This window comes from Spodoptera frugiperda, chromosome 10 (genome assembly GCF_023101765.2).
Source record: "Spodoptera frugiperda isolate SF20-4 chromosome 10, AGI-APGP_CSIRO_Sfru_2.0, whole genome shotgun sequence".
NCBI lineage: Eukaryota > Metazoa > Arthropoda > Insecta > Lepidoptera > Noctuidae > Spodoptera > Spodoptera frugiperda.
The window spans coordinates 2,889,665-2,903,431 of record NC_064221.1 but is presented as its reverse complement, the minus strand read 5'-3'; the positions used below and the strand labels follow the sequence as shown (position 1 = coordinate 2,903,431).

At 38.0% G+C, this 13,767-nt stretch overlaps 1 protein-coding gene across 12 annotated transcripts in view; it reads right to left on the bottom strand.

The window, feature by feature from the left end:
* The window catches only part of LOC118277108 (uncharacterized), a 103,944-nt gene that overhangs the window by 9,646 nt on the left and 80,531 nt on the right, over nucleotides 1-13,767 (bottom strand). For 6 of the 12 annotated variants that reach the window (XM_050696247.1, XM_050696249.1, XM_050696250.1 and 3 more), the window contains exons 5-7: nucleotides 5,008-5,157; nucleotides 4,039-4,134; nucleotides 1,014-1,136 (exon numbers count right to left, since the gene is read on the bottom strand). In XM_050696247.1, the coding sequence (XP_050552204.1) occupies nucleotides 1,014-1,136; nucleotides 4,039-4,134; nucleotides 5,008-5,157 (369 nt within the window). The remainder of the gene's footprint in view (nucleotides 1-1,013; nucleotides 1,137-4,038; nucleotides 4,135-5,007; nucleotides 5,158-13,767) is intronic. The other 6 variants (XM_050696251.1, XM_050696252.1, XM_050696257.1 and 3 more) reach the window with 1 other exon arrangement.

Sequence of the window (13,767 nt, the reverse complement as noted above, 5' to 3'; positions counted from 1 at the left end):
TATGGAAAACCCCTCTTAAGTAGAAGATACCTATATAGTCTAGCGGTGGACAGTCTCGGATTGCTAATATAGGTAAACAATTTTCCTAGATCCTCAACTTATTTCTTTGAATTGGTCGTTTCTTGGGATCAATGTAACATACGAATCAATGGATGACTCAGAGCTTAAATGTCAACTTGGTACATAATATGCATAATTTTTAGATAAGTACCCAATATTTAATTCAAACTAGTATTAAAAAGAGGAAACATTTTTGTTTTATAACCGAGAGACTGAAGGTTGAAACTGATATTGGCCCGATTTTTAAAATTCAGTCATTATTGGAAAAGTTTTTTTCAGGGAGTAACATCGGCTATTTTTGTATCGATATTCTTACAAAATCGGGGCCAATTCGAAGAAATGAAGGACTATATTTCTGTTGTGTATCTATGGTAGGTATCTCACTGAAATCTGTCACTATGACAGATTGTCTGTGGTGTGATGAATGATCTAGAGGGCCGTGGATGATCTAGTGGGTCATGGCTAAGCTCGGGAATGTATGAGGATTGAAAAAGGGAATAAATCAATGCGTCAATAGCCTTCCCTCGTTTTATTTGCGGGAATGTATGAGGATTGAAAAAGGGAATAAATCAATGCGTCAATAGTTTTACTTGTATTCAGTTCTAAAATAACGTACTTAATAATTTCTATAGTGGGAATGTTATCAATTAAGTCGTTAAGTTTAAACAACGAGTTTTACTAATGAAACCTTCCAGTTTCCTTGCAGACTATTCCGCAAGACAAGATGCTATTTTTACAATAACATGTTATTATGATAAATGCGTAAGTTTGGACGTACGTTTGTTACTTAATCATGGCTTCATGGCAGTAAAGCAGAATGGAACTTAATGCAAATTAGCACAGAGAACGATATAGGCTGAAATAATACACAGGCTTCTTTCTCAGTTACACGGGCAAAGTCACTGGCAGAGGTTAGTTAATATAATAATATAGTAAAGTGGTAATATACGTACGATTCGTACCTGTTTGGTGACGAGCGTGTCTTGTACGTCATCGCCATCGTCTGCGCTCGACGGCCCCGGCCGGGGCGATATGATCGTGCATACTTTGGTCTCCTTCAGAAACTCGCCGCGGAGCTGCGGACAAGACAGAACATTTTATAACCACAACACTAACAGGACATACATTAAAAAGAACACCTCAATTAATAAGAAAACTCACGAACATACTGTATAATAGGTTACATATCCAATAGCCATAATATTATACATACATAGCAAATAATATTTGAACCATTGATATCAGGATTATTCCTGCTATAGACTCAAGACCTATACGAGAAAAATTGGGAATATTTGAGGAAATAAATATCGTCACGCCTTTTTTCCCCGATGGGATAGACAGAGGGTGCACATTATGAGATGGAAAGTCACAATACAATGTTATTTGCTTCGCCTTGCTTTTCACAATATATTAAGTCCTATGACGGTGAGCCTATTGCCATATACTGGACACATTTCCCGACTCCGTGCTTGTTCACCATTATCATAGTAGCAACAAGCCATCCACTGACTAACATAGACCCCAACGACTTATACAAGAGCAGAAACTTGAGTCTCTGTTAAAATGTTACCAACAATCTCCTTCCTTGTAAGTACCTATCAATAGACAATGCGACATTTAGCCAACAATTCATGGAATTAGCACATAACGCGGGCACCATAACCGTATGTTGGGACAAACATGGTGTTGATGGCACATAATCTGCTAACGAACAGACAATGGGACATTATAGCCAAGTACACTTGGTGCGAAAATAGGTACCTGACTTGTCAGGGATGGTCAACTATCAGGAAAGATTGTTATGAGAATTTTCTGCAAGTACACAGGAACAAGCACGGCAAACTGACGGTTCTTAATGTTTGGTAGTGAAGGTTATAAAATAGCCGATATATTTTTGTACGTGATAGACTAGCAAACTAGCGGAGTGATCATCTGAAGGTAAGCAATCAACACCGCCTATAGACACCCGCAATAACAGAGTTGTTAGTAATGCGTTGCTTTCGTTTTTGCATGGAGGGTTATTATAACCCTGAGGTCACATGGTGACGTTGTTTCACGCCAGAATTTATTTGAGACCGTGGTCACTTATAATGATGCTGATACACGTTACATATCAAGAATGTTGATCTATTAGAAATAATTAGTATTTTCCGCAAGTAAATAACAGATTTTGAATAATCAATAATAATCAATGATGCATCATCATGATTACGGAAAACTAAAGAAAATCTTTGGTTGGCTTCTAAATCTATGCGATTAAATGATGTAACGTTATTAAGCGGAAAAATGTTATAAAATAACAAGGAAACGCATGATCGCGTATTCCTTTTTTTTTATTTTGTAAAAAATCGGTGTCACATGACATTTGCCATTTTTCGGGGAATAAACGCTACTGTTTTGTTTTACGATTGAGTGAGGAGGAAAATCATAGAATTACTCCGCCCTGGGTGATGTTGGAGAGAGTGTCAGACTCTAACTAACTAAAAACTACCCCCTTCCAACTCCTGCTTCGTGACAGAGTCCAGGTAACCCTTGCGGTTGTCCCCTAGACCTGGTAAATTCAACAGCTCGGTTTTATATCTCAGTGTGAGTGAAGGTATTGAGGCTATACGACCTTGAACGTGAGTAGCTGTTCAAGGTCTCACCATAAACGATTTCTGTTGATACCGATACCGATATTGTCTGCTCAATGTCGAGTGGTTGAGAGAATCTCCTTAAATGGAGGGATATTATAGACGTATTGTTTTGCAGTATTTGTTAGGTAGGACTATTATTGGTTTGTTTTTGTTGAACTAGGAGATATACTAAGAATGTGTGGTTTTTAATCACTTCCGTGTCAGTTTAAAATAATTTATTTTTGATGTGATAATAGTCATATCAACCACAAGTCGTCTACTGATTGATGAACATGCACCTTCTTTAAATACCAGTTTTAGATACTGTAAAGTTTGGATGCACTGAGACCACTTGAACCATTAAAAGCACCATGTAACCCATATCGCACAAAGGGCTTATTACGAGTTTGTTTTACGTTTAACGAGATCGAAACGAGAGCACGTTCGGCGCTCTGATTAGTTGGTTCATTCGTGTTGACCAATCAGAGCGCCGAACGCCCTAACTTTCCGTTTTAGTTCAACGTAAAGTAAACTCGTACTAAGGGTGCAGATACTTCCTAGTCTAATTTTGAGTAAATAAAAAACCAATCAAAGTTTTCTATTTACTCTAACGAACTATTATTAATGCCATATGTTTAGGGAGTTAACTTTTAATGTCCTACTCTTATAAGCAAGTACCAAAATACTTAGTAAGGCCGCAACAATACCTACTTTTGATATATCTCCACTGTTTAGCATGCATCGTACCTCATACACGTACTACTACGAATTTACAATTAACATGTACGGACAGAAACATTACGAAACTGTAGTTACTTAGTATGACACAATGAATGTAATTTATAAGCATATATTTCACAGTAACATACTTACATACTAATGAGAAAAAATACAACAGGGTCTAAGGACAACGTGCCGTCTTTTTTACAGAGGAAAGGAAACTGATGTGACTCTCACAACAAAACTTTAAACACGTTTTCAAAGTGGTCCCAAATGTAGCAAGAGAGAACCCTTAACACTTTTTGTTAGTTACGTGTTCTCCAATAGTTATCTACGGTATTTCGCTCACCAGATAAACCTAGTGTAAACCTCTTATTTTCGTCCAATAGGGAATTAGCTAGTGTCACAACATTAGACGTTCAATGACGGCTGTCGTGATTGGCCAAAAAGACCTTCTACGTACCAAAAAAATCAAATCATTAAAAGGAGCGCCGACGCTTCGTGTGCTATTAGTTTTTAAGTTATTTTTTATATAAAATATGTATTAGTATATAATTCAATTGTATGTAATATCTATGTATAGTATTTTTCTATGGGCCTTAGATGCCTGAAGCAAATAAATAAATAAAAATAATGTTACCTTGAAATAAACCTCCACGCCGTAGATAAGGAAGAAAGTCACCACGATGAACAGCAGCACGGCGTAGCAACCGTTGAACACGTGCTGGTAGAAACTCTGGAACAAAACACGACGGTTAGAATGTCATCAGACACCAGTCGTGAAAGTACCCATAGATGATCGAACTTGGTTCGGGCCGGACCAGAAACATGGTGCGCTCCGAACTAGGGCCTAGCTTCACTGACAGACAGACTGACGGACAATTCAACTTGACGTTTCAGAAGTGCCTCATTTAGGATTAATTGAAATAAATGCTTTGACTTTGACTTTGAACATATTCAATTGTGGGGCAGACGAACCCCGTATATTTTCTATATATAACCTAGTGTTGGACCAATGAACGAAATTGATGGTATGGTGATGTTTTGGTTCGATTGTTTATTTGTGCTTTAAGCCATGTTGTGATGACAGATTAGAATATAATAGTCATCATGCCCACTCTTCCCACGGATGTCATAAGAGCCGATTAAAGGACTACACATTTGACAGAGACCGGGAAGCAGCTTTCTTTCTTCTCTGGTAAACGATAAACCTTTTAAATCAATTCGTCAATTCGTGACAAATATCAATTCGCATGCATGTATCAATCAATCATAATCTCGTGAAATCTTTGACACATATTTTTATTCTCCTTGACCGAATCTTTGTTTTGTAAACTAAATTGGATCAAGCTATTATTCATGATTTTTGTTATAAAGTTTATCAGTAGCAGCGCGACAATCGCCGTCTTGTATCGCGGAATGCTGCTCATGAATATGAGCCTCTAGCATGGCTTGAAACTAGTCGAGTTCCTCGTAAAACAGTAACGTAAGTAAGCCGATAACATAATAATTAATTTAGTATGTCTCACGAAAGTTATAATAAAATTAAAGTTTATCAGGTTCTTATTGACTAAAAATCCGAAGAGTCTTAAATCCTCACAATCCTTACCTTTTCCTTCGGAGACGTGCCAGCGACATTCGTGGTGAGCACCTCAGCTGCCAGCAGCGAGTAGCTGATGAAGTTGAAGGTCACGAATGCGAGGAACGACTTCGACAGAAACCTGGGCCTCTCCCAGCGGATGTCGCGAAGGTGGAATACCTGGGGACAAGAGAAAATGTGCTTTAGATTTTCATGAGCCTTGAGAAATAAAAGATGTTGGACTGTCAACATTAACCGTTATTAGATATTAATTTAACATCAGATTAGGAATTAGGAATCTAAGAACCAAATATGGTGAACCAGATAGTGGTCGTGCCCTGATAAATCATTAACGAACCCCATTGGAGAAAAACTGAAATCTACAAGTAAAGAAATGAGCCAAATAAGATTCTCTATTTTTGTATGGATTAATCCAGTAAACGAGCCTACATATCACCTGATGGTAAGCAATCGCCGCCAACTATGGACACTTGAAACATCAGAGCCGTTACAAATGCGTTGCTAGCCTTTTGGGGGTTTGGAATTTAAGGGTTGTTGAGGAATTGGGAAGACTACCTATCCATTTGTCATCCTTAACACAAGTCCAATCTCTCTTCACAACACTACAGTCAAACCCAGCAATAATGGAATACATGTCACGACTGTCAATACCTATCAACGACATAATTATGTAAAAGCAACTGGAAACTAAATATATGCGGCTCACGAACAGTTTTACATATAACCATAAACTGTTAGACAATTATGTCATTTGTATAACGCGTGTGAACTTGGGTTTTAAGTTAGGATTATATTTAGAAGAGTGTATTTCCTTTATAAAAGGTCTTACTGTATGTTTGTCACATCAACATCATCAGCGATGATACGTCTGCTGTTTAACAACGACCTTTTTAAGAGGAGGTCTGCTATAATTCTCACGTTTGGTCAAATTGAGGATCATAGGTAAGTCACCGAAATCTTAAAGGATGGTGTTAATCATCCCTTTGTGGTTAGTCGCAGTTTTAAGACATAACCAAAGGTGTAAGAAATCTTATAAAAGGTTTTGAAGACGTTGTGGAACTGTAGCCTTAGTACGAGTTTGCTTTATGTTGAACGAAAACGAAACGAGAGTGCGTTCGGCGCTCTGACTGGCCAGCGCAAATGAATCAACCAATGAGAGAGCCGAACGAGCTCTCGTTTCGTTTTCGTGTAACGTAAACCAAACTCCTACTAAAGGTACAATACATTGGTTGAGAGTACCTACATAAAAAAAAAAATTACTTGCCCTAATACTGTTGAAAGCTGAAGATCGAGTTCAGTAACGTATTATTGAAGACGCCTATGTCCAGCAGTGGACGAACATACAAACAGCTGTTGATGATGATGAGCATACAAACAGTATTTGCCTAACAAAAGTAATAAACAAAAGATTAATGAAAATGAAGCACTAATGAAAAGTGCAAAAGATAAAGATGACCTATTTACGATAGAACTCTAACACAGATCTGTTACAAAATTACATATTATGAATCAAATATAATTACTACAAAAAATACTAACATACATAATAAGACATTAACACGCGAACTGAAACATTTAACACAACAACTAAAAACAAGCAAAAACACATAAACGCTTGTTAATTATTTAATTATCTACCGTTTAATAATATCGAACACTAGTTTAGACTCCTGACATTACTCTTATAAAACAAAAATTTTGAACCTACTTCTATCGCTTGACTACAATATTTTGTATGCGGAATAAAAAAGCTTCCAAATCCCGTCTATCTCGGTGACAGAATTAATCAAAATCTGTTCAGCCGTTTATGCATTAAAGTCGTACTGCCGCACTCAAAGTCATTTAATGATTACTTAAACCATTCCTTTGCAATGATTTTGTATCGGAAACAATTTCTAAAGACCGAGTTGCTTAAGCGACGATTAGATGCGCGGCTCGAATAAAGCGGTTCATGGTATCGCTGTCCACACGCCCGCATCGTACGCATCGCACGTTCCCCATCACCCCATCCGTTTCATGCGATCCGTCCGATGCGTGCGATGCGGATCAGTGGACGCAGTTGTATGAGTTTCTATATAAGGCAAACTAAAATCCGTTGTGTACGGCGAGCTACCCTTGTATCATTAAGCTTACCTTAAATAACTCTGTAAACAGTCTCACATTGGAATTTCAACTACAGTAGTTGTTGAACACAACACAATACAACTGAACTGTAATTGAGATGTTTCTGAGAACGGTGTTAATATGCCGCCATCAATGAAGTAGGTACTTAATAACTTAATATTTTTATAGTAATAGTATGTTTTATTGACAATACTAATTACAGTTTACTGTTACTCTAATTATTAATTAGATTAATGACTGCGAATGGCACCGCTCCCGATGATAAGATAAAGATTTTCTCACGTGTAAAGTTATAATCTGTCTGCGTGTTCAATTTCATCTTATTCCGTTCAGTAGTTTCGAGTGGCATACTAACAAATATACAAAAGTTTAAGAATAACTCAAGTAATATATTGCTAAGATACTTCAATATGGACTCATCGTCAACTGGAAACCTTCATAAGACACTTTTTTAAGGTGGTAGAATCATGCAAGGCCTTCTCCCACCTTGGGCGAGGCGAGAGGGAGTGTCAGATTCTTACTGACTAAAAACCACCCCGTTCCTACTCCTGCCCTTCGAGCCAGAGCTTCGATAAAACTGCTAGGTAATCCGCAGCTCCAGTGAGAAGGCAACTTACACCTAGCTTGTAGCGGCAAATTCTAAGAAGTATAGGATTGTAAACACTCACCGTCGACATATGAACATGAACATCAGGTACTGACTAAACATCACCATAGGGAATCCTAGAGTGGTTCTGGTGGTTCTGCCTCATCCACGCGGAAAAACAGTAACTTATTAATACGGAAATTAGTAATCATCAATTATGATTATATATACAATACATCACTTTAATGATTACCTATAAGTTTATTAATTACTGTTTATATAATTATCATAGATATAATGAGTTTTGCATAGATATATGAAAAACTCATTATATCCTTATAGCTATCCTAGCTTGATTCAACGAATTCGGCCTCGTTCTCTGGGATAAAAACTATCTACATATGTGCCTGTGTGCTATTCCAGACCATAATCTACCCCTGTTTCAAATTTCATCTCGATCCCTTCAGCCGTTTTGATATGAAGAAGAAACAAATGCACAAACTTTCGCATATGTAACTAGAATATCAAAAAGCGGTTCATTTGATTCCACTCCAGGATCAAACTATTTCCAGGTTATACACATATAACATTGCACCCTGTCCATTATTAAGCCTTTCACAAAAACTGTTAAAGGCTATTCCTCCACTAGTGTCGGACAACGTTGTCCGACATGGCGTCTAATGTATTAAATGAGAAACAAAGGAAACTAGCCTATTAAACTATGTCATACAACAAAACGAGTGCCATGGAATTAGCAATAGAAACCACACCACATTATGACAGCCTTCAAGCAACGATCAGCGAAAACAATTGAACTGCCGTCTTCGTCAGTGCAATTAAACATGTAATTAATATGTCTGCCCACCACGCCTGAATATATACAGCTTGATTTTAACATTTCGGTTGTAAACAAACAAGTTTAATGATTTATTTGTTATTAGATTGGGTACGATGTTTGTTATTAGGTAGTTTGGTGTAGTATTTGTTGTTGATTAGTCATTATTATGATATCATCTAAAGGGATTATATTTGCTCTTTTCGCGATTGTCCTAAGAGTCGACTAAGGTACAACACATTTGATAGAGTCTGAATAACAGTGCTTTCTGAAAAATCTGAATGTAACTATGATACGTAATTTATAAACTAACTAACTTCTGCCGGTTTCGCTTGCGTTTCAGTGGGATTTAAAGAATTACCTTGGAGGGAAACCTTCAAACCGTTTTAACGTGATTGATTGAACAAACATACACTCCAACTCACAATCTTGCGCATTTATAATATAAATAAAATGAAATTGTGTCGATAATAGTAAGATCATTTATCATACTTTTCTTTGAGCACTCCATTAATTCTCTAAATATAGTATAATTTCTAATCAGAGCCTACGCTACTTGGTAATATCTGTCGATCTTTCAATATTCAATTAGATAGATTAGCCTACAAGTGCACTCACGATTTCTAATGACCTTCGGAGAATCCGCTACCTCTGCTTATTACTCGATCATTATATGGATTCGTGTATGCGTATATGTTACTCTTTCATGCCAATACTACTGAATGGTTATGAATGAAATCTGGCACAAAGATAGATTATAGTGTAGAATAACACAATCATGGTTCGTGCCGGAGCCCCGGTAACCCGCTAGGTAGTCCGCAGCTCCGGGTCGGCATCGGCCCTGCTAGGCCCCATCTCTACGCCGTACGCACGGGTCTGGTTCTGGTCGGGCAGTGAGTTACATGGAGTGTCTCTCGCGACGGCAGGGGCGTGAGGAGGTTCGTTCCTTCTCGCGCCCCGATTCCTCCTTAGCAAGCTTGGCCTGAACCTATGAATTTGGCGTCATAGGTACTTGCCTAGTTGAGGAGGAGTAGTCTGAGGAGTGGCTAGAGAGGCGTCACGGCGTCCTCACCTACCGCCTGACGCAGGTGCTTACCGGACACGGAAGTTTCGGTAGGTACCTGTTTCGGATTCGGCGGGAGGAAACGCCCGGGTGACGGCATTGCGTGGATCACCCGGAGGACACGGTGGAGCATACAGTAGCGGTGTGCCCTGCATGGGCTGAGCACCGCCGTGTCCTCAGGGATGTGATCAGCGACGGTGACCTCTCGCGTCCGGCTTTGGTTCAGGCCATGGTGCGGAGCGAGGGGGAATGGGACGCCGTCTCCTCCTTCTGCGAAGCAATCATGCTAGCTAAGGAGGAGGCGGAGCGCGTGAGGGAACGATCCTCCTCACGCCCCAGCCGCCGCAGAAGACACTCCGGGCGTCGGGGATCGCGTGACGATCTCCGGCCACCGTAAGTGCGGGTCTGCGGACGGCGAGTAAGGGTAGCTCGCCGCCCGACCACAACCAGACCCGTGCGTACGGCGCGTCGCGTTCCGCGCGCGCCTCAAAGAGCCAGACCACCACAGATGGGGCCCAGTAGGGCTGATGCCTGATCCGGAGCTGCGGACAACGTAAAAGGTTACCGGGGCTCCGGCTCAAAGCAGGAGAAGGAACGGGGTGGTTTTTAGTCAGTAAGAGTCTGACACTCCCTCCCGCCTCACCCAAGGCGGGAGAAGCCATTGGATGACTTTCCCCCTCAAAAAAAAAAAAAAAAAAAAAAAAAAAAAAAAAAAAAAAAAAAGGCGCTTGCCTAGTTAGCCTTAGGAATAATAAGGCTCTGCATGGACCACTATGAATCCCGATAACGATTAAACGACCTGATAAGTTGTTATATAATAAAAATGATAATGTTTATAACATTCATACACGTTGAAGTTCAAGGTTCTATAACATAAATAAAGAATAGAGGTCACAGATCCAAAATTATCTAGTTAAAGGACATAATATGTGCAATTTAGCTCTAAAAACAATAATTCTAGGTCCTTATAGCTATAAATAAACCTAGATTACGATTATTTTATTTTATTCTTGAACTTTTGTTACTGTTTTATATTGAAACTATTTTAATTTTGTTGTTTTGGTATTTAATACATTTAATTCTTTATGAGGTTAGGTCATGGTTAAGGAAACATAGTATTTTCTTACACAAGTTGATGCAATACAGTTTGTATGAGGCAAAAAGTGCTAATAAAAAGTTATTCAGTTCCATGACTCATACCTAACTGTTTCCGGCCAGATTTTGTGTTTTTAATTTCCTTTAAAAAGAGATTATTATTTGTAAAACTGTCGTAGGTCCTTTAAAATAAAAAGAAATTGGTTTTAGTAAAAGTATTGTTTAACTTATATGATAAACTAAATAAGTGATGGACTAATTTAGGTTTTCTACTACCGTATCATATAAATCATCCACTTTTCACAAATTCCGTATAGGAGATTCATAGATTTTACATTATAACGGTACGGCGTTAAAAAATGTATGGCAAAAGTTTAGCTAGAAGCGCCTGATATCAAATGTGGCCCTTATCTAATAACCCTGACCTGAAGCAAACCTTTTCCGAAGCTATTCTGGTCACGATCGCATAAGATAGGGTTGTTTATTTATCTTTTGTTTAGATAGGCCTTCTTTGAACACCATACAATCGAAGCAAGGTCAAAGAGTTACCATGATAGAGGTAGAATTTTCTTAGAATGTGAATGTTTAGCAAAATGAATGGAAAGATTACACACACTACATAATATAATAAATGTAAAAAAAATATTGTTTGTATGTTTGTTTATCAATCTAGATTTTGGTGACATTTGGTATGCGCTGACTTGGATGATAAGATTTTATCCCACGGGAACGCGGACGAAACCACTGGCAGAAGCATTACATTTATACTGATAATTTAATATCGCATACGATAGGAAGTTGATGGATGAATGGATAACCGATTTACGGTAGGTTGAAACCGATAGCGTTAATAGCGAAAATATTGGGAGAAACTCAGCAGCATACAGAGATTTTCAGCAGTGAACATCTTGTAGCCAACACACTATGTTGGCTATGTCATCTACGTACTATATTACTAGTAAGTAAAGCTATTTACTTACACATAAAAATTAATTCAAAGAAACCACAATCCAATCACACGGTACGGTCGAACTCATGCGCATACAAATAACGACTACGACCAATAAACCGCAATACTAGCAATACAACAACAAAACAATAAAAAAAGTATATTCACCAAACGTGATCACCTTATCGGTGAAAACATAAAATTGAAATGCAAAACGGTAAATATTTTCTTCATTGGGAAATTAAATTCCGGTTATTTCATTAAGGTTTTCATGTAACTGAAATCTTATCTACGTTGGTACTAAAGCAGGTATAATTGAGGAAGGTTATTAGGATATTAAACCTTTACTTAACAATTGTTACATCACTATAATAAGTAGTAAGTTGGTTGTGTCCCAACACTATAAAAAGATGGCGGCATTGTCAGAAGGCATTTAAAACAAACGAAAAGAAATGTTAAATGTAGGGTGTATATCTCTGGCTAACATTGCCTTTGGAGAAATAAAATGTCTTTAGATAGGCAGAATATTTCAACTTTGCAAATTTTAGATCTGATCAATACGTTTCAAGATCCCACCCACATATCGTCATTTATATCATTTCACTCCTACATAATAAGGCTATTACTAAATACCGAACACAAAATCAAAACAAAACGTTTCGCAATCATCCGCCATTTCGTCCTTAGATCCGAACTTATTTAGAAGTTGCCCTTGCTAAAAGACTTAAATAGACACAATTTCGTATTTCAATAAAAAAAAATCCTTTGCATAGAGATAGATGCAAATCCCAGGGTCAGAACCAGACTCAGGAAATTCAAAAACGTAGTTTAGGAATCAAAACGTGTGTTGATAACCGAAAACTTGGTCACGGTCACGACCATATCGAGTACTGACGTGAGCGAAACTTGTTTTGAGTCTAACACTGAAGAAATGCGTGTGTCGGAAGTCTAGATAAAGAAATGAGGAAGTTAGGACTTATGTTTATGTTTTTTTATGAGTTTTGATTTAAAAAATCATGCTGACATAATTTATACATAAGACTAGCCGATTCTCGCAGCTTTGCTCGCGTGTATTACGAACATTGTGACTTAATTTTCTAAAATAAAATTAGCTTAAGTTACTCTTTAGTATATAAGCTATCTGCCAATAAAAGTCCCGTCTAGTCCCGTCTAGTCCCTTCTATATCGGTTCAGCCATTTCAGAGATTAGCCGGAACAAATAGACAGACAGAGATAAAAAATATAATATATAAGTGGAGGAGAGTTCAATATTTTACCACATCATACGATTGGTAGGAAAAAAATGGAGTTAATGACATCAAAATTTAAAGCGATTAATATAGAAATGTATGATGATTTTGATTGGAAAATATACATACAAGTATTTATTTGTATCTCTATTTTATTCTGGTAGGTAGATCCCTACTTTAACGGATTAAAAACATCCGCATGAAAGAAAGACCGACCAAAACGCGAAATAATTAATCAACCAATAATCCTAGTAACTTGCACAACGTGCACAATGTGCAAGTTACTAGGAATTAGTATATATTATTGGTAAGCTTTAATTAAATCTTAATCACATCAGATATCAGAATTAATAGCTCAAATACAATGCAAAACGCCATTGAGAATAATTCGACACTAAAATACCAACCACGCAGTTAAATGGTTGACAATATATCGCGGTGTTGTTTAGGGTCATATGTCGAGAGGTTAGTGGGCAAACTGGGCAATCTCTAGGCACGGTCACACTGACACGTGATCTCGCATCATATACTATCTTAATTAGCTGGAGTTATTTGCATGTGATGTAGAAATAACTGATTACAAGCTGAGGTATATACCTCATCTTCCTTATTCTTATCTTTAAAAATAAAAATGCGGTGTTGTGGATAAAGTAAAAGGTTACCGGGGCTCCAGCTCAAAACAGGAGAAGGAACGGGGTGGTCTTTATTCAGTAAGAGTCTGACACTCGCTCGCGCCTCACCCAAGGTGGGAAAAGTGATTGGATGATTTTCCCCCCTCAAAAAAAAGGTAAGAATAAGTCTGCTATTAGGATTGGCTTCCCTACTATAGAAACATCGTGTACTCGAGCTACGTATCTTCCTCACACA